General features: G+C 43.3%; 1 protein-coding gene across 6 annotated transcripts in view; it reads left to right on the top strand.

The window, feature by feature from the left end:
• The window catches only part of LOC134345458 (ephrin type-B receptor 1), a 700,860-nt gene that overhangs the window by 419,759 nt on the left and 254,882 nt on the right, over positions 1 to 26,219 (top strand). For all 6 annotated transcript variants that reach the window (XM_063046149.1, XM_063046152.1, XM_063046151.1 and 3 more), the window contains exon 5: positions 15,090 to 15,425. In XM_063046149.1, the coding sequence (XP_062902219.1) occupies positions 15,090 to 15,425 (336 nt within the window). The remainder of the gene's footprint in view (positions 1 to 15,089; positions 15,426 to 26,219) is intronic.

Raw genomic sequence — 26,219 nt, 5'->3', positions numbered from 1 at the left:
CATTAGAAATGTCTTTAACAAAGTCCCATATGGGAGGTTGGTCAAGAAGGTCCAGTCACTTGGCATTTAAGATAAGGCATTAAATTGGATTAGACATTGGATTTGTGGAGAATCCAGAGAGTGTTTGTAGAGGGTTGCTTCTCTGACTGGAGGCCTGTGACTAGTGCTGAGTTTGTTGTTTCTCATCTCCAGCAACAATCTGGATAATAATCTGGTAAGCTGGAACAACAAATTTGCAAGACTAGTGATGTAGTGGACAGCGAGGTAAACTATCAAAGCTTGTAACAGGATCTGGACCAGCTGGTGAAATGTGTTGAAAAATGGCAGGTGGAATTTCATGCAGAGAAGTGTGAGATGTTGCACTTTGGGAGGACAAACCAGTGTAGGTCTGGCACGGTGAGCAGTAGGACACTGAGGAGTGTGGTAGAACGGAGGGATCTGGGAATAGAGATCCATAATTCCTTGAAAGTGGCATCACAGAGGTAGGGTTGTAAAGAAAGCCTTTGGCCAGTTGGCCCTCATAAGTCAAAGTATTAAGTCCAGGAGTTGGGATGTTATGTTGAAATTGTGTACGATATAGCTGAGGTCTGATTTGGAGTGTTGGTCACCTATATGGAAAGGTGTAAATAAAATTGAAAGAATAGAGAGAAAATTTACAAGGATTTTGCTGTGACTTGGCCTTGTAGAGAAAGGTTCAATAGGTTAGGACTTTATTCCCTAGAATGTAGAAGATGGAGAGGAGACTGGATAAAGATAAACATGATTATGAGGAGTAAGATAGGTTAGATTTTTCCACTGAGATTGGGTGAAACTAGAACTAGACATCATGGGTTAAGAGTGAAAGATGACGTGTTTAAGGGGAACATGACAGGAGAACTTCTTCACTCAGAGGGTGGTAAAAATGAGGAACAAGCTGCCAGTGCAAGTGATGGATGCAGGTCCGATTTCAAAACTTAAGACAAATTTGGGTAGGTAGATGGATGGGAAGGGTATGGAAGTCTATGGGTCAGATGCAGGTCAGTGCGAGTAGGCAGATTAATGCTTCAGCATGGACTAGATGGGCCAAAGGGCTTGTTTCTGTGCTGTAGTGTTTAATGACTGTGATTCTATCCAGGGACATCTGGCTTTCTGTCATTGTCTCATTCTCACATCCTGTCCCTAGCCCCCAAGCCCACTACATTATGAACTAAAACAGATGACCATTTCTTGTTGGGGTTGGTAGGAATTCATCCCTGGGCAAGTGAAATCATTTGCAACTATATTCATTTTTCACACAGTTAAAGAAGCAGCATCCATTTGGGTTACCCACTTCCACTGCATCCATAAGGCACCATTAATACTAATACACTATTATTCCTTCCAATAATCATGTGAGAGGAATATTTCGCCATGACTGGATATGAAATCCTGCTCCATCTCCTTGCTAGCATCCAATTAGCCAGCACTTTTACCAGCTTGTTTTGAGCTGTTGCCACTTAAAGGAAGTCTAATAGCAAATGACACATTCTCAGACACGACAACAAGATGTGTCAGAATTTGGTAACAGCATGTTGTTGAGTAATGTATATTACACCCTATTTGGTGCTTGACTTGCCTCAGACTATATTGGGATGATTAACTTCTGACCTATATATTGCACAAGAGGTGATCTTCCAACAGATTAAAGCCTGATGGTTGAGGGGTAACACACATCAAAGTTGCTGGTGAACGCAGCAGGCCAGGCAGCATCTCTAGGAAGAGGTACAGTCGACGTTTCAGGCTGAGACCCTTCGTCAGGACTAACTGAAGGAAGTCTCGGCCTGAAACAGCAACGGCCTGGCCTGCTGCGTTCACCAGCAACTTTGATGTGTGTTGCTTGAATTTCTAGCATCTGCAGAATTCCTGTTGTTTGCGTGGTTGAGGGGTAATATCTGTTCCTGAACTTGTTGGTGTGGGTCCTGAGGCTTCTGTACCTTCTTCCCAATTGCAGCAGTGAGAAGAGAGCATGACCTGGGTGTTGGGGGTCCTTGATGATGGATACTGCTTTCTGTGACAACCCATCATGTAGATCTAGTCAATGGTAGGAGGGGCATTACCCATGATGGGCTGAGCCATATCCACTATTTTTTTTTAGGTTTTTCCTTTCAAGGGCATTTGTGTTTCCATACCAGGCTGTGATGCAACCAGTCAATATACTCTCCACCACACATCTATAGAAGTTTATCAGTGTTTTAGATATCATACCAAATCTTCACATTCTCCTACGGAAGTAGAGGCACTACTGTGTTTTCATCGTAATTGTCCTTACATACTGGGCCCAGGACAGGTCTTCTGAAATGATAACATTGAAGAATTTAAAGTTGCTAACTTTCTCCAACTCTGATCTCCCAATGAGAACTCTGTTTCCATACTCCTGAAGTCAATAATCAGTTCCTTGGTCTTGGTGGCATTGAGTGAATAGTTGTTATTGAGGCATTGATGTTCAACCTCACACCAACAAGAGTGATGTTGCCAGCAAACTTAAATATGGCATTGGTGCTGTGCTTAGCCTCACGGTCATAAGTGTAGAGCAGGGGATTAAGCACACAGCCTTATGGTGCACATGTGCTGATGGAGATTGTGAAGGAGATGTTACGGCAATCCAAACTGAGTGGGCTCTGCAAGTGAGGAAATTGAGGATCTAGTTGTACAAGGAGGTATTAAGGCAGATTACTTGAAGCTTATTGGTTACTTTTGAGTGGATGATAGTATTGAATGCTGAAATGTAGTCAATGAAGAATATCCTGATGTATGGATCTTCACTGTTCAGATGCTCCAGAGCTGAGTGAAGAGCCAATGAAATGGCATCTGCTGTTGACCTTTTATGACAATAGACAATATGGAGCAGGTCCAAGTTGCTTCTCAAGCAGGATGCTGATAAGTATATGGAAGAAAATACAGCCTCAAAAGAGAATCTAATCAAGAGAGTGCATTTACTGATGACATAATATGCCTGGCACACATAGCCCTATTAGTAAGGCACTTAGTGAGAAATTCAGTATATTTGAGAAGTGTTTCCATGGGTTAGCTTTTCTTCGACTCAAAAAATGATTCAGAAACCATGCACTTGGTGGCTGCCCCTTTCTGAGTTGATTGAAACAGAGTATTTCACTGTATGTATTGATGTTTCTACGTACATGTGACAGATAAAGATAATCTCCTTATCATGTGTTTGGCTATATTAAATGGGTAGGTAGAGGTATTTTTAGCTACTAAATGTCTCATCAGAAGGCATTCTGGAATAGCGGTGTTTGAGCTGCTATACATAGCTTTGAAATATGTGTCTTTTAATGTAGGGATAGAGGTTCTTAATCACCAACCTCACCAAGTAGACTTGGGACAAGTCAAAAGGAAGAGGAGGAGCAGGAACCTGGTTCTGCCAGGAGATGGACTTATAAGGAGGTTGGCTATGTTCCAAGTTTCTCGAGTCCATGTTCCGAGGTTCTCTAACCTATGTTGATGGGCTTTTCCAGGTTTCAGGGCTTTTTCCCCATTGAAGTATCCCTAGTCTATATATCCTCAGTCCTCAAGGTTCTCAAGGTCATCCAGGTTTCCCATTGCGCTCCTCCCCACTGACTTCCCATGATCCTCCAGGTTTGCAAGGACTATTCAAGGTTTTAGACGTTTACCTCAATGTACCCTATCTCGAAATTTTTTATTTTTATTTATTTATTGAGCTGCAGCATGGAATAGGCCTTCTGGCCCTTCCAACCCGCTGCCCAACAACCCCTAATTTAATCCTAGCCTAATTATGGGACAGCCAGCAATAACCAATTAACCTACCAACCAATGCAATTTAGATTGTGCGAAGAAACCAGAAGTCATTCACACAAACTCCGACAGACGGCTGTGAGAGTTGAACCTGGGTTGCTGGTACTGTAAAGTGTTGTGCTAACCAGTACAATACCGTGACACCCCAAGTTTTCCAGGTCCTTCTCAAGTTCTCCATGTCTCTCGAGTTTTCAGGTCTCCCTGGGCCGTCAGGTGTTCGGTCATTGGGAGGGGTACTGTAATGAACTCTTCGTCCTTGTTCAAGGAGCCAGAGAGCATTGGGCTCTGAGGTTTTTAGAGCAGTGGTCCCCAACCTCCGGGTCGCAGACCGATACCGATCTGTGAAGAATGCAGCAGTGCACCTCTGCATGCTTCACGGCCCGGAGGTTGGGGACCACTGTTTTAGAGCGCTTGGATAATTGTTATTTAACAAGAGTGATTAACATTTCAGAGTTCCTTGTAGTTTTTCTTGAGCGACTTGCTCAATGAGGAGTCCTGTTGTTTTCTGTTTAAACTTGTTGGGTTTATTTTTATAGGCTTAGGGATTCCGTGTTACTAATGTTATTTAAGGGGATGCCGGATTAGCACTAATTGTCGGGTCCTAGATTTCAGAATGTTATGTCTTGTGGTGTCACTGGCTGAGCCACCGATGTTCTGTTAGAATTCTTAAGAATAACCTCTGGTCACTGTCTCTACAATGGAGTCTGTCTTTCCTTTGCACTTGGGTTCTGACAATCCCAATGCACATCGTGACACCTTCCCTACTGCTATTACTTTTCACTAAATTTCCATCGCTTTAACCTTTCTCACTCTAATTATAGTAAAGCCTTGTCGATAACCCTGTATGTGTAATTTTCCACGGCACTGGCCCCAGATTGGTTCAAAGGACATTCCATCCCAATGGAACAGCACTCTCTTCCCCCAGTTCCAGTGCGACTGCCCTGTGGATTTAACCTAAAGCAACATGAAGACGAGTTGAAAAAGAGATGGTGAATACAGGACTGAAAATGTTATATTTGAATGTGTATTGTATATGGAATTGAGTAGAAGATCTTGTAGTGCAGTTGGGAATTGGAAGGTATGATGTTGCTGGCATCACTGAATCATGGTTGAAAGAAGATCAGAGCTGGGAGCCTAGCATCCAAACTTTCATATTGTATTGAAAGAACAGGCAGATGGGCAGAGACTGGCCTAAAATGATGAAGTCTAAATATTAGAAAGAAGTGACATAGGATCAGAAGATGTATGGTCCATATGTTGAGAAATTGCAAGGGTAAAAAGAATCTGACGAAAGTTATATACAGACTTCTGAAAGGGAGCCAAGCTGGCATAGAAATTACAATGGAAGCAGCTGCAAAAAGGGCAATGTTATGGTGGTCAAGGGGGATTTTAATATGCAGGTAGCTTGAGAAAATCACACTGGTGCTGGATCCCAAGAGAAGGAATTTTTAGGTGCTTTTTAGAGCAGCTTATGGTTGAATCCATCAGAGAAAAGGCAGTTCTGATTGGGTATTGTGTAATCAAACCAGATTCTGTTAGGGAGCTTAAAGTAAAGGAATGCTAAGGAGACATTAATCATGACATGATAGGTCTCACCCTGCAGTTTGAGAGGGTGAAACTAAAATCAGATGTATCGATATCACAGTGGAGTAAAGGAAATTACAGAAGCATGACAGAGGTACTGTCAAAGCTGATTGGAAGAGGATACTGGCAGGGATGATGGTAGAGAAGCAATGGCTGGAGTTTCTGGGAATAATTCAGAAAATGCAGGATTGATCCATTCAAAAGAAGAAGAAGCATTCCAGATAGATGATGAGCCACATGTGGCTGACAGTGAATTCAAAGACAGTTTAAAAGCAGAAGAGAGTGCATAAAGTATAGCAAAAAATGAGTGGGAAGTTAGGAGATTGTGGGGCTTTTCAAAACCAACAGAAAACAACTAAAGAGAGAAAGAGGAGAAATGAAGCTATTCTTAGCCAATAACAACAGTTTTTTCAGATGTATTAAAAGTAAAAGATAGATGAAAGTGGATATTGGACTATTAGAAAATAATGCTGGAGAGGTAGTAATAGGGGACAAAGAAATTGCAAATGAGCTGAGTAAGTATTCTGCGTGTCTTCATTGTGGAAGACACCAGCAGTCTGCAAGAAATTCCAGAGGGTCAGACACTGAAGTGAGCATGTTCGCTATTATTAAGGAGAAGGTGCTTGGGAAGCTGAAAGGTGTGAAGGTATTTAGGTCACCTGGACCAGATGGACTACACCCCAGGGTTCTGGTAGAGTTAGTTGAATTGATTGTGGAGGCATTAGTCTTGATTAGATTAGATTATGAGGACACACAGTCCTCCTTTATTGTCATTTAGTAATGCACGCATTAAGAAATGATACAATATTCTTCCGGTGTGATATCACAAACACAGGACAGACCAAGACTGAAAAACTGACAAAAACCACATAATTATAACATATAGTTACAACAGTGCAAGCAATACCGTAACTTGATGAAGAACAGGCCGTGAGAACGGTAAAAAAGTTCAAAGTCTCTCGAAAGTCCCACATCTCACGCAGACGGGAGAAGGAAGAAAACTCTCCCTGCCATACCTGACCACAGTCCAACTCTGAGTCGTCCGAAAACTTCGAGCTCCAACTAGCCCTCCGACACCGAGCACCATCTCTGCCGAACGCTTCGACCCCAACCCCCGCCAGCAGCAGGCAAAGCCAAGGATTTTGGGGCCTTCCCTCCGGAGATTCTCAATCGCACAGTAGCAGCGGCAGCCAACCGGGCATTTCAGAAGTTACTCCAGATGTTCCTCCGTCCTCTCACGGCTGTCTCCATCAAATCAGAATTGTGCACGGCCCCTATTTAACAATACAATATCATTTCACTGGAGAGGCTACACGCGCTGCGTCGCGCCACCATCTCCTCCCCCCTCCTTATTCAGTATCTATCATGAATCACTAGATTCTGGAATGGTTCCAAAAAACTAGACAATTACAAATGTCACTCTATTCTTTAAGAAGGGAGTGTGGCAAAAGACGGAGTTATAGGTGTGACGAGAATACACATAAATTAAGATGTTTGCTGGCCTGGGCTAGCACCAGTGGCATCAGCAGTTGGTCTGCCACCTGTCCTCAGGGGAAGGAGAGATAAGGAACACAATGAAGCAGCATTTGGAGATGTTAATGAAGGAGCCATCAGTCTGGGTATTGTCAAGATCGGCTCCCCCTTTGAACCCTGAACTGTTTGAAGTGATGGACAGGCGATACCCCAGCAGGGGGATAAAAAGGGACAGGTTCGCTGAGGCAAGACACACACGACACCCCGAGGTAACGAGACCCTGGAAGCGGTGCCCCCCCCCCGCAAGTCGGCGGGAGTCGTTTGGAAGGCTGGTTGCGGAACCAAGCCATAGACACACAGGGTGGAAAGGTACGATCAGCGGGAACCCGGTGTGTGTCCACCCTCGCTTGGGTGCCGGGTTCACTGCAGAGGATCGACCGCATCTGGAGGAGGGGTCACAGTCGGTGACCTCAGGTGACATCACAAAGGACCTACCCGAAAGCTGCTTATGAGCAATATCGCAGGTCTGTGTGTAGAAGCCGTGTCTGAATGATCAGTCGTTCCCGTTCTCTCTCCCTCCCCCCCACATTGTCCATCGCCATGGCAACGATTACTGCGAACTGAACTAAATTGAACTGGACTTTGTGTCACTTTGAAATTGGTCATTTACCCCTGGACAACGATAGAGCTTGATTGATCCTGTTATCTTAATTCTGTGCACATGTGTGTTTATCATTGCTGAACTGTTGCATTTATTATCCTTTCAATTACTGTGTTGCTTGTTTCTTTAATAAAACTTTCTTAGATCTAGTAATCCAGACTCCAACTGAGTGATCCATTTCTGCTGGTTTCGCAACCCAGTTACGGGGTACGTAACATAGGCCAGTTAGCTTGACCTCAGTGGATGGCAAGATATTAGAGTCCAATATTAAGGATGAAGCTTTGGGGTACTTGGAGGCCCAAGATAAAATAGGCCAAACTCAGCATGGTTTCATTCAGGGGAAATCTTGATTGACAAGTAACAGGCTGGATAGGCAATGGGGAGTCAGTAGATATTGTTTAGAAGGCCTTTGAAAAGGTGCTGCGCATGAGAGCCCAGGTTATTAGCATGGATAGACAATTGGATGGATGACTGGCAGAAGGATGCCCTGTGGCATTAAAGGGGCCCTTGCTGGTTGGCTGCCAGTAACTAGTGGTGTTCCTCAGGGGTCAGTGCAGGGTCCGTCACTTCTCACATTATATTATAATGAACTGGATGATGCAATTAATGGCTTTGTGGCTAGGTTTGCAAATGATATAAAGATAGATGGAGGGGCAGGTAGTGTTGAGGAATCAGGGAGTCTGCAGAAGGACTTGGATAGTTTTGGAGAATAGGCAAAGAAGTGGCATATGGAATGCAGTGTAGGGAGGTGTATGGTCATGCACTAAGGTATAAGGAATATAGGTGTAGATTTTTCTACACTGGGAGAAAATTCAGATAGCCAAGGTGCAAAGGGACTTAGGATTCCCAATGCAGGATTCCCTAAAGGCTAACTTGCAGGTAGAGTCAGTAGTAACAGAGGCGAATGCAGTGTTATCATTCATTTTAAGAGGGCCGGAATATAAAAGCGAGGATGTATTTCTGATATTCATATGGCATTGGTCCGACCACATTTGGAGTATTGTAAGTAGATTTTGTTTCTATATCTAGGAAAGGCTATGCTGGCACTGGAGAAGGCCCAGAGGTGGTTGATTCATTGTAATGATTCTGGGAAGGGAATGGTTAATTGGCTCTGGGAGTTTAAAGGAATGATGGGCGGATCTCAATGAAACATACTGAATATTGAAAGTCCTAGATAAAGTGTACATGGAGAAATTGTTTCCATAAGTAGGAGGCTCTACCTAGCTGTTGTAAGACTACTAAATAGTTCCCTAGTATGTACGGTAAGATGGATTCTTAACCTCTCAATCTATCTGGTTATGATCTTGTACCCCAAACAGGAGGAAATCTGCAGATGCTGGAAATTCAAGCTACACACACAAAATGCTGGTGGAACGCAGCAGGCCAGGCAGCATCTATAGGAAGAGGTACAGTCCATGTTTTGGGCCGAGACCCTTCGTCAGGACTAACTGAAAGAGGAGATAGTAAGAGATTTGAAAGTGTGAGAGGGAGGGTGAGATCCAAAATGATAGGAGAAGATATAGTGAGAGGGACAATATCTTCCTTTGGTGCTCCCCTCCCCCTTTCTCTCTTGCTAGGCTTCCCATCCCATGAGCCTCTCCCTTCTCCAGCCTTGTATCCCTTTAGCCAATCAACTTTCCAGCTCTTGGCTCCATCCCTCCCCCTCCTGTCTTCTCCTATCATTTCAGATATCTCCCTCCCCCTCCCAGTTTCAAATCTCTGACTATCTCTTCTTTCAGTTAGTCCTGACAAAGCCGGCCCGAAACGTCGACTATACCTCTTCCTATAGATGCTGCCTGGCTTGCTGTGTTCCACCAGCATTTTGTGTGTGCAGCATGATCTTGTACCTTATTGTTTACCTGCATTGCACTTTCTCTGTAGCTGTTACACTCTATTCTACATTTTTTTATTGTTTTACCTTGTTCTACCTCAATGAACTGTGTAATGATCTGACTATCTGACCTGTTTGAACAATATGCAAGACAAGCTTTTCACTGTACATGTGACAATAATAAACAATTATCAGAGTTTTTAAGAAGGATTACTTCAGGGCTAGGAGTAATTGTTGCCATTCTCATGTCTGTCTGTTGAGCATTTCATGCATTGCTTACTGTGATTAGGAGGCTTTGGTACCTCCTGATCATGGTGGAGTGGCAACTAGTTGCGCTCCTATGGAAGTTGTTCCTGAAGGCGCATGCAGCTGAGATACAGGTTGGGATGTCAGAACCAAATATGATTCTCAGAGGTCTGGACACCTTCAAGCTTCAGGAAGCTTACATTTTAGTCTGACTTCTCAGTTCTGTTCCTGATTAACACAAAATTTTCTTATGTCACTGACCTGTGGAAGATCTTGACCGTGTGTGTGTCAATGAGTAAATTTCCTCTACAGTTATCTGATGAATTCTTGAGAGATTCTTTTTTTTTAAGAAGACATTTATGGTTTCACCAGAGGCAGCAAACAATAAGGTCATTACAAATGCAAAAGGTGATGATCTGAACATGATTTGGGTCAATCCGCCCCATAGCTGGCTGGAGTATGCATTGCATAGAATGGCCAACACAGGTCGACTGTTTGACTAAATCAATCCTTGTGGATGTCAGAATCGGGTTTAACTTCACTGACATACTGTATGTTGTAAAATTTGTTGTTTTGCAGCAACAGTACATTGTAATGCATAAAAAACTAAAATTGTTATAGGAAATGTATAGTGAAAATTCATTTAAGTAAGTTGTGCAAAATGAGAGCAAAAGTATAGTGAGATCGTGTACGTGGGTTCATTGTCCATTCAGAAATCAGATAGCAGAGGGGAAGAAGCTGTTCCTGAAACATTGAGTGTGTATCTTCATGCTCCTGTACCTCCCCCTTGATGGTAGCAATGAGAAGACGGCATGTCCTGGGTGATGGGTGTACTCAATGATGGATGCCTCCTTTTTGAGGGCATCGCTTTTTGAAGGAATCTCCGATGCTGGGGAGACTGGTGCCCATGATGGAGCTTACAACTTTCTGCAGCTTTTCCCAAGACTGTGCAGAGACACTCTGTACCAGAAGGTGATACAACCAGTTAGATGCTCTCCACAGTACATCTGTATAAATTTGCGAGAGTCTTTAGTGACATAACAAGTCTCCACAAACTCCTAATGACATATAGTTGCTGTCATGTCTTCTTTGCTATTACATCAATATGTTGGGCTTAGGATAGATCCTCAGAGATGTTGGAACTGCTCATCTTTTCCACTGCTGATCCCTCACTGAGGATTGGTGTGTTCCTTCAACTTCCCCTTCCTGAAGTCCACAATCAATTCCTTGTGTTAGTGTCAGCAGAACCTGTACCTACCATATTGAGATACCCTCTGGTTCCTTGTTCTCTCATCCACCTAACCAGATTTCCTGTAAATTAATCTGTAATAATTTCCATTATTCTGTGCTCTAGTTTGCTGCCTTCCTTCACATAATATCCCCTGCATTACTTCCTGTAGAGTCATATGATAGGATATGAGGAGCCATCTGCCCACCGTGACAGATTGCCTTAACGTGGCACTGCTCCACTTCATTCTCACTGCAAGAGACGTATCTGGGTTAGGACAGTGTTGATAAATTACTCCGGCTTTACTCTTGTGGTCTATGATGTCATCTCAATCCATTGGTGTGTGAAATCACACATGGAGTACAAGTGGACCCTGTGGGCTTCTGTCTGGATTTGTCTTGTGCTCAATGGATGTTATAACCTGTTTTAAAATCCCCACTAAACACTCCCACTGAAGCAGTGAAGTCCTCATCTCATGTCTCTCTTTCTCCCTGTATGCCATATGTCTAAAGTCCCATCACCATTTCCATCTTGCCATCTACCTATTGATCTTCCCATGCATCTGCATTTCCCTCTCTGCAAATTGAATATCAATTTCCTCAGTCTCTGTTGTTTCATTTCACACTTGCATTCATTATTATAGCAGGTTGTGCAACTTTTGTTAATCAAAGTATTGATCACTGACTGACATAGATTAACTGTCTCTACATTTTAATCTGTTTAATACGTCTCGGTCTCCAAATGTTCCAATGTTCCCATCTATTACTCACCTTCTCCCTGACTCTGTTTCTATCTTTGTTTCCTTCCCTCCTTTGCCTGTTATTACTTCACTTGTTGTTTTCCCACTGTCTGACTGCTATACCTCAGATGGTTCATTTCATAGTTTCTCTGTGTACAGGTGCCAACCACAACTGCACTGTAGTGCAGAACTCCATTGCCACGGAGTTAACCGTGCTCACATTCAAGCTTGCAATATCGTTGGACTACTGAAAAACTACGGAATGGTTTAGAAAGTTCTGTTCTTGCAATGCAGAATAGACTTAGCAAAACTGATTGTCATGTTTCCACCCATGTCGTAATCATCAGCAGGGGTGTTGTGTTGTGGCATTTTTAAACTGAAGAAGCAACATCCACTCCCCTACCCTCATCTAGCTTTTCGTTATCCCTTCAAAAAATCATTAAAAGTTTCATCAAGCATTCCATGCACAAACACATGTGGACTCCTCCTAATCAGACTCCATTTATCCACATACTTGCAGATCCTGTTTCTCAGAATTCCCAGTAATTTCCCCACTGGTGATATCCAATTGACTAGCCTGTAGTTTCCTGGCTAGTCTTTGCTACCCTTTTTATAGAATGGAACAACCGTAGCCACCTTCCAGTCCTTGGCAACTTCACCAATGACAAATGGTGAAACAAATATCTCTACAAAGGCTTCCACAGCTTCCTTTCTAGCCCCCCCACAAAGTTTAAGGATGCCCTGGTGATTTATTCACCTTAATGCACTGTAAGGATGTAGATCCCTCCTTCCTAGCAATATGAATGTCCTCCAAATTATCTCTTATCCTCAGTAAACAGATGAAAACTCACCCATCTTCTGCAGCTCAAGATACTGCTCTACTCTCTGTATACACATGACTGTGTTGCTAGGCATAGCTCAAATACCACCTACAAATTTGCTGACGATATAACCATTGTAGAATCTCAGGTGGTGACGAGAGGGTGTACAGGAGTGAGATATGCCAACTAGTGGAATGGTGCCGCAGCAACAACCTGGCACTCAACATCAGTAAGACAGAAGAGCTGATTGTGGACTTCAGGAACACATACCAATCCTCAATAATGTTAGCTTTGTAAGTGATGCCCACATCCCACATGAAGTACTGGCTACTGATTGATCATAGTCCAAAGCTGAACAAAATAGTGACGGAATTAAAAGAACCATTGCCTTTCTGTTTTCATCTGATACAGAGCTAGAGAAGAAGCATTGCTGAGTCATGAACTATGTCCCACCACACGTAATCCCTTGGGATGGCAAAATAAACTGTTCTGTTGTGCACAAATTAACTCATATGGATAGACTACAGAAAGAAAGGAGATTTTATTACAGCTTTATAGATCCCTGGTGAAGGCTGACAGCCACCGCTTTTTCAAGATTATTGAAAAAGCTTGGGAAGGAAACAGTGATTTTTCAGACATGAACAACTTTGAGGGCCTTTCATTATATGGAAGGTTGTAGTCTGTTCTTAGTGGAACAGAAACAAGCTGCTGATGAAGTAGATGTTTATAAAGGTTTTGCTAAAGTAAGTTTAACTTACTTTCATTATTGAGTGTAACAAATGTGAGATGATTATTTGTGGTCTTTTGCAGGAAGTCTCAGAGTTCAAAGTAAATTTATTATCAGGTGCTTATATATCACCATATACTTACATGAGATTAATTTTCTTGCCAGCATTCACAATAGAATGAAGAAGTACAAGAGAGCCAGTGAAAAACTGGGCACAAAGACTGGCAAACAACCAATGTGCAAAAGAATGCAATCTCTGTGAATACAATAATAATAAATAGATGGTAAATAAATAAGACAGAGAATATGGTGTCAAGTTCTTGAAAGTGAGTCCATAGGTTGCAGGATCAGTTCAGAATTGAGGTGAGTGAAATTAGCCATACTGCTTCAAGATCCTGATAGTTCAAGGGTAACAACTGGTCCTAAGGCTCCTGTACCTTCTTCCCAACCGCAGCAGCAAGAAAGCATCAGCTGGATGATGAGTTCCTTGATGACAGATGCTGCTTTTTTTATGGCTGCACTCCTTACAGATGTGCTCAATGGTGGGAAAGGCTTTGCCTGTGAGGAATTGGGTTGTATCTACCATTTTATGCAGGCTTTTCTAGTCTTCACCATTGGTGTTTTATACCAGGCCATAATCCAGTCAGGAGCCTCTCCACTGTGCACCTATGGAAATTTGTCACAGTTTCAGAGTACATGCTGAATCTGCACAGACTTCTAAGAAAGTAGAGGTGCTGCCTTGCCTTCTTTGTGATGGCACTTGTGTGCCGGTCCCATAACAGATCATCTGATATGATAATATAAAGGAATTTAATGTTACTGACTCTCTTCACCTCCAACCCTTTAAAGAGGACTGGTTCGTGGACCTCTGGTTTCTTCCTCTTGTAGGCTGTTTCGTTCTGCTGACGTTGAGTGAGAGGTTATTGTTGTGGCTCCATTTGACTAGAATTTCAATCTCTCTCCTATATGCCAATTCCTCACAACCTTGGATTCGACCAACAACAGTGGTACTGACAGCAAACGTAAATATGGCATTGGAGCTGTGCTTAGCCACACAGTCATAGCAAGAAGAGCAGGGGCAGAGTATACAGCCCAGTGATGTATCCGTGCTGGTGATGTTGTAGTCAATCCATATTGACTGGAGTCTGCAAGTGAGGAAATCAAGGATCCAGTTGTACTGGTCCAGGTCTTGTAGCTTAGTGAATAGTTTTGTGCAGAAAATAGAGTTGAATGCTGAGCTATCGTCAATGAAAACCATCCTGACGTATGCATCTTCATTGTTCAGATGTTGCAGAGCTGATTGAAAAGCCAGTGAAGTGGCATCTGCTGTTGCCTGTTGTGACTGTAGCCATATTGGAGCAGCTCCAAGTCACCCCTCAGGCAGGAGTTGATAGGCTTTATCACCAGCCTCTCAATGCACTTCTTCACAGTGGATATGTGCTCCTGGACAATAGTCGCTGAGGAAGGTTATGATGTCTTCTTGGGTACCAGTATGATTGAAGCCTGCGTGAAGCAGTTGGGTACCTCAGACTGCTGAAGTGAGAGGTTAAAGATGTACGCAGTCTACCCGGATGATTAGCACGAGTACCTCAGTTCTTGACCAGGTGCACTGTGTGGGCTAGATGTTTACTGTGGGTTCACCCTCCTGAAGGATGCTCTCATATTGGCCTCAGAGACTAAAATCTAGAGTGACAATAATAAGAAATATTTTCACTTGGAGATTTGTTAGGACCTGAAAGTGGAGGTGAGAGCTGATTCTATAAACTCTTTTACAAAGTGGCTGAGCAGGCCTTAGCAGAATTCAGAGGATTACAGTAAACCAGGGTGCGACATTGACCAACTAATTCTTGCATTGTCTGCCAGATGACTACCTCATACGTGGTAATTCTTTTCTGAGGCTCTGAATGTAAACTGTACTGATGTTGCACATTGCCTGTTTTCTGTTTGTTGTTGGGGCACTGTATTCATATGATTCTGTCGTTGTTTACAGGTGTTCCCTCAGGCCCACGGAATGTGATCTCCAGTGTAAATGAGACCTCCATCACTCTGGAATGGCACCCACCACGTGATGTTGGTGGGCGTGACGACGTCATGTACAACATCATCTGCAAGAAGTGTCACAGCAACCGCAAGTTATGCACACGATGTGATGAGAACGTCGAGTTTGTGCCCAGGCAGTATGGTCTGACTGAAACCAGAGTCTTCATCAGCAGCCTCTGGGCACACACGCCGTACACCTTTGAGATTCAGGCTGTCAACGGAGTTTCGGGCAAGAGTACGTTTTTGCCACAGCACGTGTCAGTCAATGTGACCACCAATCAGGCTGGTAAGTAACTGACAGACCATATCATTGGCCCCATTGTGTTGGTTTGTTTCCAAGTTGTGGATATTATTGGCTGCGAGGAAAGTACATTCCTTCCTGGTGAATTGGTTTATTATTGTTACATATATACCGAGATGCAATGAAAACTCTCGTTTTGCATGTTATCTGTACATCACATCACATCAGTGCTAGGGACAGCAATAACAGAATAAAGTGTTACAGTTACAGAGAAACTACAGCGCTGGTGGGCAATAAAGTACAAGGCCATAATGGCGTAGATGATGAGATCAAAAGTCCGTACTTGGGGATTGTTCAGTCGTCTTATAACAACAGAAGATGTTTTGGGGCCTGGTAATTGGGCTATGAACTGAGTGTTTTTGTAGATTAGAAATCATTTAGGTGTCAACCACATGCTTGGGCTGGAGTCACATATCGGCCAATTCAGAATGGGAATCAGGTTTATTATTGCCGGTATGTGTCATGAAATTTATTAACTTAGCAGCAACAGTTTAATGCAATACGTGATATAGAAATAAATAAATAAATAAAACCAATTACTGTAAATGTATACATGTATATTGAATAGATTAAACATAGAGCAAAAACAGAAATTATACATATAAAAAATGTGAGGTAGTGTTCATGGGTTCAGTGTCCATTTAGGAATCTATGTAGCAGAAGGGAAGAAGCTGTTCCTGAATCTCTAAGTGTGTACCTTCAGGTTTCTGTACCTCTTTCCTAATGGTAAAAATGAGAAGAGGGCATGCCCTGGGTGCTGGTGGGTCCTTAATAATGGAAGTTGTCTTTCTGAGGCACCACTTGTTGAAGATTTGGAGGCTCCTTGAGGAGGCAGATACGATAGGTTCTTTTAAGAGACTCCTGGATAGGTACATGGAGCTTAGAAAAATAGAGGGCTATGGCTAACCCTGGGAGATCGGTGGGAAGGGATGGGGGGGACGAATGCCGGGAGGGAGATGGGTGGGACCTGACGCAGACTGGGAGACCGTTTCGCTGAACACCTATGCTCTGTACAACATCTACTGCCTTGGCTTCATCAACTTTCCTGGTAACTTCAAGACTGGTTAGACACGATCTACCCATGCACATAGCCATGTTGACTACCCCTAATCAGTCCTTGTCTAACCAAGTACTCAAATATACGGTCCCTTATAATTCTTTCCCCAATCCTCAAACCTCTGTGTTTGGTTAAATTTTTAGTTACCTGTTCTAGAATCTCATTGTTATATTTTGTTAGTTATCTCTCTATGAATAGCACAGTGGTTAATAACTGATGCCTTCCAGCTCCAGTAATTCATGTTTACTGTCTGTGTAGAGTTTGTATATTCTGTGGGCTTCACCCATCTGCTCCAGTTTCTTCCCACATCCCACATACATATGCATTTCTGTTTATAAAATACTGTAGTTTGCCCCTTATTATGGATAAGAATGAAAGAGACATGTGACACAGATCAGTCAGAGGGGAGTGGGAATGGGACTGGTGAGATCAGTCAGAAGGGAGTGGGAATGGGACTGGTGGGATGAGTCAGAGGGGAGTGGGAATGGGACTGGTGGGATCAGTCAGAATGGAGTGGTAATGGAACCAGTGGGATTTGGAGTTGGAATGGGACTGGTGGGATCAGTCAGAAGGGAGTGGGAATGGGACTGGTGGGATGAGTCAGAGGGGAGTGGAAATAGGACTGGTGGGATCAGTCAGAAGGGAGTGGGAATGGGACTGATGGGATTTGGAGTGGGAATGGGACTGGTGGGATCAGTCAGAGGGGAGTGGGAATGGGACTGGTGGGATCAGTCAGAAGGGAGTGGGAATGGGACTGGTGGGATCTTGGGTTGGAATGAGACTGGTGGGATCAGTCAGAAGGGAGTGGGAATGGGACTGGTGGGATTTGGAGTGGGAATGGGATTGGTGGGATCAGTCAGAGGGGAATGGGAATGGGACTGGTGGGATTTGGAGTGGGAATGGGATTGGTGGGATCAGTCAGAGGGGAATGGGACTGGTGGGATTTGGAGTGGGAATGGGACTGGTGGGATTTGGAGTGCGAATGGGACTGATGGAATCAGTCAGAGAGGAGTGGGAATGGGATTGGTGGGATCAGTCAGAAGGGAGTGGAAATGGGACTGATGGGATTTGGAGTGGGAACGGGACTGGTGTGATCAGTCAGAGGGGAGTGGGAATGGGACTGGTGGGATTTGGAGTGGGAATAGGACTGATGGAATCAGTCAGAGAGGAGTGGGAATGGGATTGGTGGGATCAACAGAAGGGAGTGGGAATGGGACTGGTGGGATCTTGGGTTGGAATGGGACTAGTGGGATCAGTCAGAAGGGAGTGGGAATGGGACTGGTGGGATTTGGAGTGGGAATGGGATTGGTGGGATCAGTCAGAGGGGAATGGGAATGGGACTGGTGGGATCAGTCAGAGGGGAGTGGGAATGGGTCTGGTGGGATCAGTCAGAAGGGAGTGGGAATGGGACTGGTGGGATCTTGGGTTGGAATGGGACTAGTGGGATCAGTCAGAAGGGAGTGGGAATGGGACTGGTGGGATTTGGAGTGGGAATGGACTGGTGGGATCAGTCAGAGGGGAGTGGGAATGGGACTGGTGGGATCAGTCAGAGGGGAGTGGGAAGGGGACTGGTGGGATTTGCTTTGTTGGGAACTGGCATGGACTCAATGGACGGAGTATTCTCCCACTGTGAATTAATTTTGTGGCTCCTTAACCTGTTCCACTTTCATTAATGTGCCATAAACTTACAGGTTAGAACCAGAACAAGTTGAGCAAAGGAAAGGCACTTCATACTTAAATAGCACGTTCCCTAATGTTTGAAGAGTTTTCACAGCATTTGGCATGCTGCTTTTATGATTGTGCTCTATAGAATCATCTTTGAGCTCATGCTTTTTGTTTGACACAGGTTCTCTTTATTTCAAAATTTCTGTATATTTGCGAGCATTCTGCAAAGCTCAGGGATAAGTGTGATTTTCCACCCATCCACAAGCTGAATAAACTCCATCTAACCCCAAAACCCAATAACTAACTCAATGCGTAACTCACGCATGCTCCCAATAAATATGTAGAACTGTGTGTGGAGTTGTATTACGGTGGAATTTTTTGCAAACTGATTTTACTGAGAAAAGAAAGGCTATTTCCTTAATGAGTAGGATTCCTTATTTCTGACTTCACTTGATGCAGTATCCTCTAAATGAGCAAGTGCATGTTCGCACCACTGACTGAGCACTGGGAGTCAAGTCCAGAGGTGAGACGATTGAAATTGGCTTCTGAGATCGCAGCACAGCTGCTTGCTGTTATATGGTGATGGCAGTCAAACTAGAAGTGTTATTGAAGTAAGGGATGTTTCCAGCAACACTGCTTTCTCAAGTTAACAAGGTGGAAGAATTCAACAGTTGAGAATATCACTCACTGTTAATTTGCATCAAGTGTTCATCAGTTTGACATACAGTCTTTGTGGGACAGTGAAGCCTTGTTTTTATCACCATTCTTCTGCCACGTGTCATGATGAGCAGTGAGGAACCCTGGTGATATCAGGTAATTATCAGCTGTCAAGTAACTGATCGATACATCTTTGGAATGTGAATAAAAACCATATCGTTCAGACAAAACCCTCTGAGAAGATGAACAAACTTGACACAAGCAGCCCCTGGGGTTGGAATTGAACCCTGGACTTGCGATTCAGTAACACTAACTGTTGCACCTGGCAGACAGCAGTCAAAATCACTCTGGGGTCCAGGTAGCAGTAAGAAGCCCAGAATCTTTTCATGTAGCATGAACACTACCTCACTACTTTTTATTTCTGTTATTTTGCACTATTTATTTTAACTTACCTATTTAATAGACGCATATATAATTAGCGGAACTCAATTTTCTCTATATTTACTTATCATGTATTTCATTGTACTGCTGCTGTAAAGTTAACAAATATCATGACATATGCAGTGATGTTAAATCTGATTCTGACCTGATTATGGCTGACATTAAAACTGAGAGGAGATTAAGGAGATCTATCCACAGTACTGGGTAAACTCAGCAGGGAGCAGCTGACTCCGATTTTATATAGCGGACAAATTATTAAAATTAGATACTGGAATGCTCAACCCAGTGAAATTCTCAAGTATAGCTGTTTGTAAAACAGTATCACAGTTGAAAGCACATTTATTATCAAAATATATATATACTACATACAACCTTGAGATGTTGAGATTTGCATCTTTACAGGCAGCCACAGAACAAAAAAAACCAATAGAACCCATTTAAAAGAAGACCATCAAGCGCCCAATGAGCTAAACAAAAACACAAGTCATGCAAACAATAAAAGTAAGTATATTGATTCAGAACTGAAGTTCATGAAAGTGAGTCCACAGCCATGAAGCCAGTCATCACTGCAGCCAATCCAGGACCCAGTTAGTTGTAGGCCACAGCTTCAGTTCAGCGCAAAGGTAAGCAAACCTCACGGAGCAGCGTGCGATAAAAGGCAGCGCACGCCCCGAGCAGCTACTCTCCCCTGAATTTGGAACTGCATCCTCGCCGGCGTTGCTTTAACACGTGCCTGTGAGCAGCCGTTTGCAAGATGAATTCTATGGTATCGGAAAAGCCCAAAAGAGCTCGTAAGGGTGTTACACTTAGCGTAAAACTAGACATAATTAAGCGTTTCGATCGTGGTGAATGAAGTAAGGACAAAGGGAGTTTGGCTTGTAGAAGCTGACGAAGATGATGTTGAAGAGGTTTTGGCATCCCATGACCAAGATCTGATAGATGAAGAGCTGATGCAATTGGAAGAAAAAAGGATAACAATCGAAACCGAATGAGTAATGATAAAGTACGACTTTAATTTTGAAAGGGTATGTTGGTTTAGGGCATATTTGCAGGATGGTTTGAGTCCTTACAAAGAACTGTGTGATAGAAAAATGCGCGAGGCCCAGCAGTCAAGCAAGCCTTCCACATCAGCCACAGCAGACGACGAACCTCAAACTTCGACATCGAGGCGGGCAGAGATAGAAGATGACCTGCCTGCCCTAATTGAAACAGACGACGAGATGACACCCCAGTGTCCCACCACCCCAACCCCCAGGCCACGGCCAGATACCGAATCGTGGAGAATGCAACGGTAGCCGGGAGGCACACAGCACATCTTTAAGAAAAAAGCCGAAATAAACATGCTAATTAATTAGGTGCCACTGACACGTAATTGTCGGCCCAGGTCAGAGACGATGCAATCGGAAATCGGCACTGATCTGGGCCGACAATTACGTGCCAGGCAATGCTGCTTCGCAGCAATGTATCGCTCGGCAGCCTGGAGGGTGGGGGCTACTGCACCACCCAAACTCCCACTCAGCCTAACAGACCATCATCAGTGTGCTCGGCACTGTCTTCCCGATTCCGGTAAGTGATACTACACTCTACATACATTATTTCTACTTTATATAGGCTGTGTATTTTTACGAGTTATTTGGTATGATTTGGCAGCTTCATAGCTTAAAGGTTACTGGAGAGCGCTTGCGCCGTGTTTTTGCCAACAGCGCTTGCGAGAGATTTTCTGCTGACGGCGCTTGCGTGAGATTTTCGCTACAGAGAACAGTTCAGTAATGATTGTGGAAAAGTATTTCTATATTATATAGGCTGTGTATTTATCATATCATTCCTGCTTTTACTATATGTTGCTGTTATTTTAGGTTTTATGTGTTATTTGGCATGATTTGGTAAGTTATTTTTGGGTCTGTGAATGCTCACAAAATTTTCCCATATAAATAAATGGTAATTGCTTCTTCGCTTTACGACATATCGGCTTACGAACCATTTCATAGGAATGCTCTACCTTCGGATGGTGGGGGAAACCTGTAATACAGTAATTTATAGTTTTTTTTGCCAGTAAGTCGACACTGTGCTTCACCAACACCATCTTAAATTGTATGCTTTGAAATGTCACAGTCCTCTTTTACATTGAGATGTTTTCAGTAGTGGACTATCTCAATCAATGGATCAAGGTTTCAAGATGAAGGGCGAGTCAGTTAAAATGTAGAAACTTCTTTCAGAGAGCAGTGAATCTCTGGAATTCTCTACTCCAGAGGGTTGTGGAGGCAGGACCATGAGATACAGTTAAAGTGAAGGGAATGGATGTCGGGCACGGCACAGTAGAATAGCTGAGAGTAGCATAGATCAGCTACAATCATATTAAATAGTGGGGCAACCTTGAGAGGCTAGGTGGCCTATTCCTGCTCCTATTCTCTTGTGTTCAAATATGGAAAGGGCAGTCTTATGCTGGAAATAACTAACAGTTGTGTGTTTGGCCCGCTGACTGTGAGGTATGCTCAATTGTTGCAGCCGCAGACTGCAACAGGATGTCATCCTTAGTTGTGAATTGTGTCCCAGTCTCTGCAGTTCCATTAGTTTTACAGTAAGTGTTGAAGGATACTATTATCCAAATATTCCCAGAGGAGTAGGGAGTATTTGCCATTTCCCAGTCTATATTCAAAAGAGTTTTTCAGTAAACAGCATGTAAAATGTTGCAAACCTGCCTCTCGCTTTGGTGATCTAATGCTTCCCTTATGGCTTACGTTAATAAGAAATTTAAGAAAGTGTTGAAAGAGAATGTACTTCTATGCATATTTATAAATCAAATGGTGAGATCAGCTGGAGTTTTCTCTAGATCTTTTGTTTTATTTAGAAAGTAGGTTCCATAGCAGAGGAAGTTCCTTCCACATTTCCTTGGAGCAGTGAATTTGAAACTCGGTTGACCTTAGCTACCTCCTTGGTTCTCAATTGTTCCTCTCGGCTTCCGCTCAGTCAGGCTGTCTGTTTTGAGACCTTTGTACCTTGATGGTCCCAGATGACTATGAGTCATCTGATCATGGCTTGCCTCTTCCTTCCTTGACTGCCTGCAATGTGGTTGGGTGGAATGTAAGTCAAGGCCAGGAATACTGTATTAAAGAGGCAACTTGCAAAGCAGAAGGGAAAGGAGAATTTGGCAAGAGCAGGAATTTAGTACATGCTGGTAGATAACACTTTCAGCCAAGTGATAAGTATTGGTTGATATATAATCAGTGGATCTTAATGCTGGAAATTTCAAATTGAAACAGAAACTGTTGGAAATGTTCAGCTGGTCATGCAGTATCCATAGAGGGAGAAACCAAGGTGACATTCCAGGTTGTTGATCTTTCATAAGAACAAAGAAAAGTTAGAAATCAAATATATTTTAACTTGCAAAGAAGGGGAGGCTGGAGAGAAGAACAGATAGCACCTGTAAAAGGTGGGGACCACAAGTGTTCAAATCCATAGGAAGTGGTGGTGCTGGCTGTCGGGTGGTTGTGGAGATAGGAAGTGGTAAGGGGAGATTTGATTGAATGGCTAACGAGGCGGTGGTGCTGGCTGTGGGGGCTTTGTGGAGGTAGAAGCTGGGGAGGGGTAATGGGAGGCTTGTTAAATTGAGGAGCATAGTAGAAGAAGTTGAATTTTAAAAGAGTTGAGAGAAAAAAAGAAATTGCAGGACATGAAATAGAGAACACAGTAATTGTTGGAAATCTAAAACAAAAGAAAGTGTTGGAAATTCTGAGGCTTACTTTGTGACAGTGACAGATCATCCAATGTTAACAAGGCTTTCCTGCTCTCTGTCTCAGGTGCCATTCATCTCCTGAGGACCCCACCCTATCACAGACATTCCCTTTGCTCTATCATAGAAACATAGAAAATAGGTGCAGGAGCAGGCCATTCGGCCCTTCGAGCCTGCACCGCCAATCAGTATGATCATGGCTGATCATCCAACTCAGAACCCTGTACCAGCCTTCCCCCAATACCCCCTGATCCCTTTAGCCACAAGGGCCATATCTAAGTCCCTCTTAAATATAGCAAATGAACTGGCCTCAACTGTTTCCCGTGGCAGAGAATTCCACCAATTTACCATTTTCCTAATCTCGGTCCTAAAAGACTTCCCCTTTATCCTCAAACTGTGATCCCTCGTTCTGGACTTCTCCAACATCGGGAACAATCTTCCTGCATCTCGCCTGTCCAATCAATTTAGGATTTTATACGTTTCAATAAGATCCCCCCTCAATCTTCTAAATTCCAATAAGTATAAACCTAGTCGATCCAGTCCTTCATCATATGAAAGTCCTGCCATCCCAGGAATCAATCTGGTGAACCCCCTTTGTACTCCCTCTATAGCAAGGATGTCTTTCCTCAGATTAGGGGACCAGGTTAGCGGTCTCACCAAGGCCTTGTACAACTGCAGTAGTACCTCCCTGCTCCTGTACGCGAATCCTCTTGCTATGAATGCCAGCATACCATTCGCCTTTTTCACCGCCTGCTGTACCTGCATGCCCACTTTCAATGACTGGCGTATAATGACACCCAGGTCTCGTTGCACCTCCCCTTTTCCTAATCGACCACCATTCAGATAATAATCTGTATTCCTGTTTTTGCCACCAAAGTGGATAACCTCACTTTTATCCACATTAAATTGCTTCTGCCATAAATTTGCCCACTCACCTAACCTATCCAAGTCACCCTGCATCCTCTTAGCATCCTCCTCACAGCTAACACTGCCACCCAGCTTCGTGTCATCCGCAAACTTGGAGATGCTGCATTTAATTCCCTCATCTAAGTCATTAATATATATTGTTAACAACTGGGGTCCCAGCACTGAGCCTTGCGGTACCCCACTAGTCACTGCCTGCCATTCTAAAAAGGTCCTGTTTATTCCCACTCTTTGCTTCCTGTCTGCCAACCAATTCTCTATCCACATCAATACCTTACCCCCAATACCGTGTGCTTTAAGTTTGCACACTAATCTCTTGTGTGGGACCTTGTCAAAAGCCTTTTGAAAATCCGAATGTACCATATCCACTGGGTCTCCCCTATTCATTTTACTAGTTACATCCTCAAAAAATTCTATGAGATTCGTCAGACACGATTTTCCTTTCACAAATCCATGCTGACTTTGTCCGATGATTTCACCGCTTTCCAAATGTGCTGTTATCAGATCTTTGATAACTGACTGTAGCAGTTTCCCCACCACCGATGTTAGCCTAAGCGGTCTATAGTTCCCTGGTTTCTCTCTCCCTCCTTTTCTAAAAAGTGGGTTTACATTAGCCACCCTCCAATCCTCAGGAACTAGTCCAGAATCTAACGAGTTTTGAAAAATTATCACGAATGCATCCACTATTTCTTGGGCTACTTCCTTAAGCACTCTGGGATGCAGACCATCTGGCCCTGGGGATTTATCTGCCTTTAATCCCTTCAATTTACCTAACACCACTTCCCTACTAACATGTATTTCCCTCAGTTCCTCCATCTCACTGGACCCTCTGTCCCCTACTATTTCTGGAAGATTATTTATGTCCTCCTTAGTGAAGACAGAACCAAAGTAGTTATTCAATTGATCTGCCATGTCCTTGCTCACCATAATCAATTCACCTGTTTCTGTCTGTAGGGGACCTACATTTGTCTTAACCAATCTTTTTCTTTTCACATATCTATAAAAGCTTTTACAGTCAGTTTTTATGTTCCCTGCCAGTTTTCTCTCATAATCATTTTTCCCCTTCCTAATTAAGCCCTTTGTCCTCCTCTGCTGGACTCTGAATTTCTCCCAATCCTCAGGTGAGCCACTTTTTCTAGCTAATTTGTATGCTTCTTCTTTGGAATTGATACTATCCCTAATTTCCCTTGTCAGCCATGGGTGCACTACCTTCCTTCATTTATTCTTTTGCCAAACTGGGATGAACAATTGTTGTAGTTCATCCATGCGATCTTTAAATGCTTGCCATTGCATATCCACCGTCAACCCTTTAAGTGTCATTTGCCAGTCTATCTTAGCTAATTCATGTCTCATACCTTCAAAGTTACCCTACTTTAAGTTCAGAACCTTTGTTTTTGAATTAACTATGTCACTCTCCATCTTAATAAAGAATTCCACCATATTGTGGTCACTCTCACCCAAGGGGCCTCTCATGACAAGATTACTAATTAACCCTTCCTCATTGCTCAATACCCAGTCTAGAATAGCCTGCTCTCTAGTTGGTTCCTCGACATGTTGGTTCAGAAAACCATCCCGCATACATTGCAAGAAATCCTCTTCCTCAGCGCCCTTACCAATTTGGTTCACCCAATCTATATGTATATTGAAGTCACCCATTATAACTGCTGTTCCTTTATTGCACACATTTCTAATTTCCTGTTTAATACCATCTCCAACCTCACTACTACTGTTAGGTAGGTTGTACACAACTCCCACCAGCGTTTTCTGCCCCTTAGTGTTATGCAGCTCTACCCATATCGATTCCACATCCTCCCGGCTAATGTCCTTCCTTTCTATTGCGTTAATCTCCTCTCTAACCAGCAATGCTACCCCACCTCCTTTTCTTTCATGTCTATCCCTCCTGAATGTTGAATATCCCTGAATGTTGAGCTCCCATCTCTGGTCACCCTGGAGCTATGTCTCTGTGATCCCAACTATATCATATTCATTAATAACAATCTGCACTTTTAATTCATCTGCCTTGTTACGAATTAGCATTGCTTGTTAGGGAAAATATTACAGCAGTGCTCAGGCAGGACAGATTAGAGGGCTTGTCTACTGAGTCCTTATGGGTGGAGCTGTGAAACAGGAAAGGTATGGCCACATTAGTGGGATTGTATTACAGACCACCCAATAGTCAACGAGACTTGGAAGAGCAAATCTGCAGAGAGATAGCAAGCAATTTCAAGAAACATAAAGTTGTGGTGGTAGGGGATTTTAATTTTCCATACATTGATTGGGACTCCCATACTGTTAGGGGTCTAGA

Source organism: Mobula hypostoma, chromosome 4, assembly GCF_963921235.1.
Source record: "Mobula hypostoma chromosome 4, sMobHyp1.1, whole genome shotgun sequence".
In the NCBI taxonomy this organism is placed as follows: domain Eukaryota; kingdom Metazoa; phylum Chordata; class Chondrichthyes; order Myliobatiformes; family Myliobatidae; genus Mobula; species Mobula hypostoma.
The sequence above is the reverse complement of the archived record's forward strand: the minus strand, read 5'-3'. Positions and strand labels throughout refer to the sequence as shown.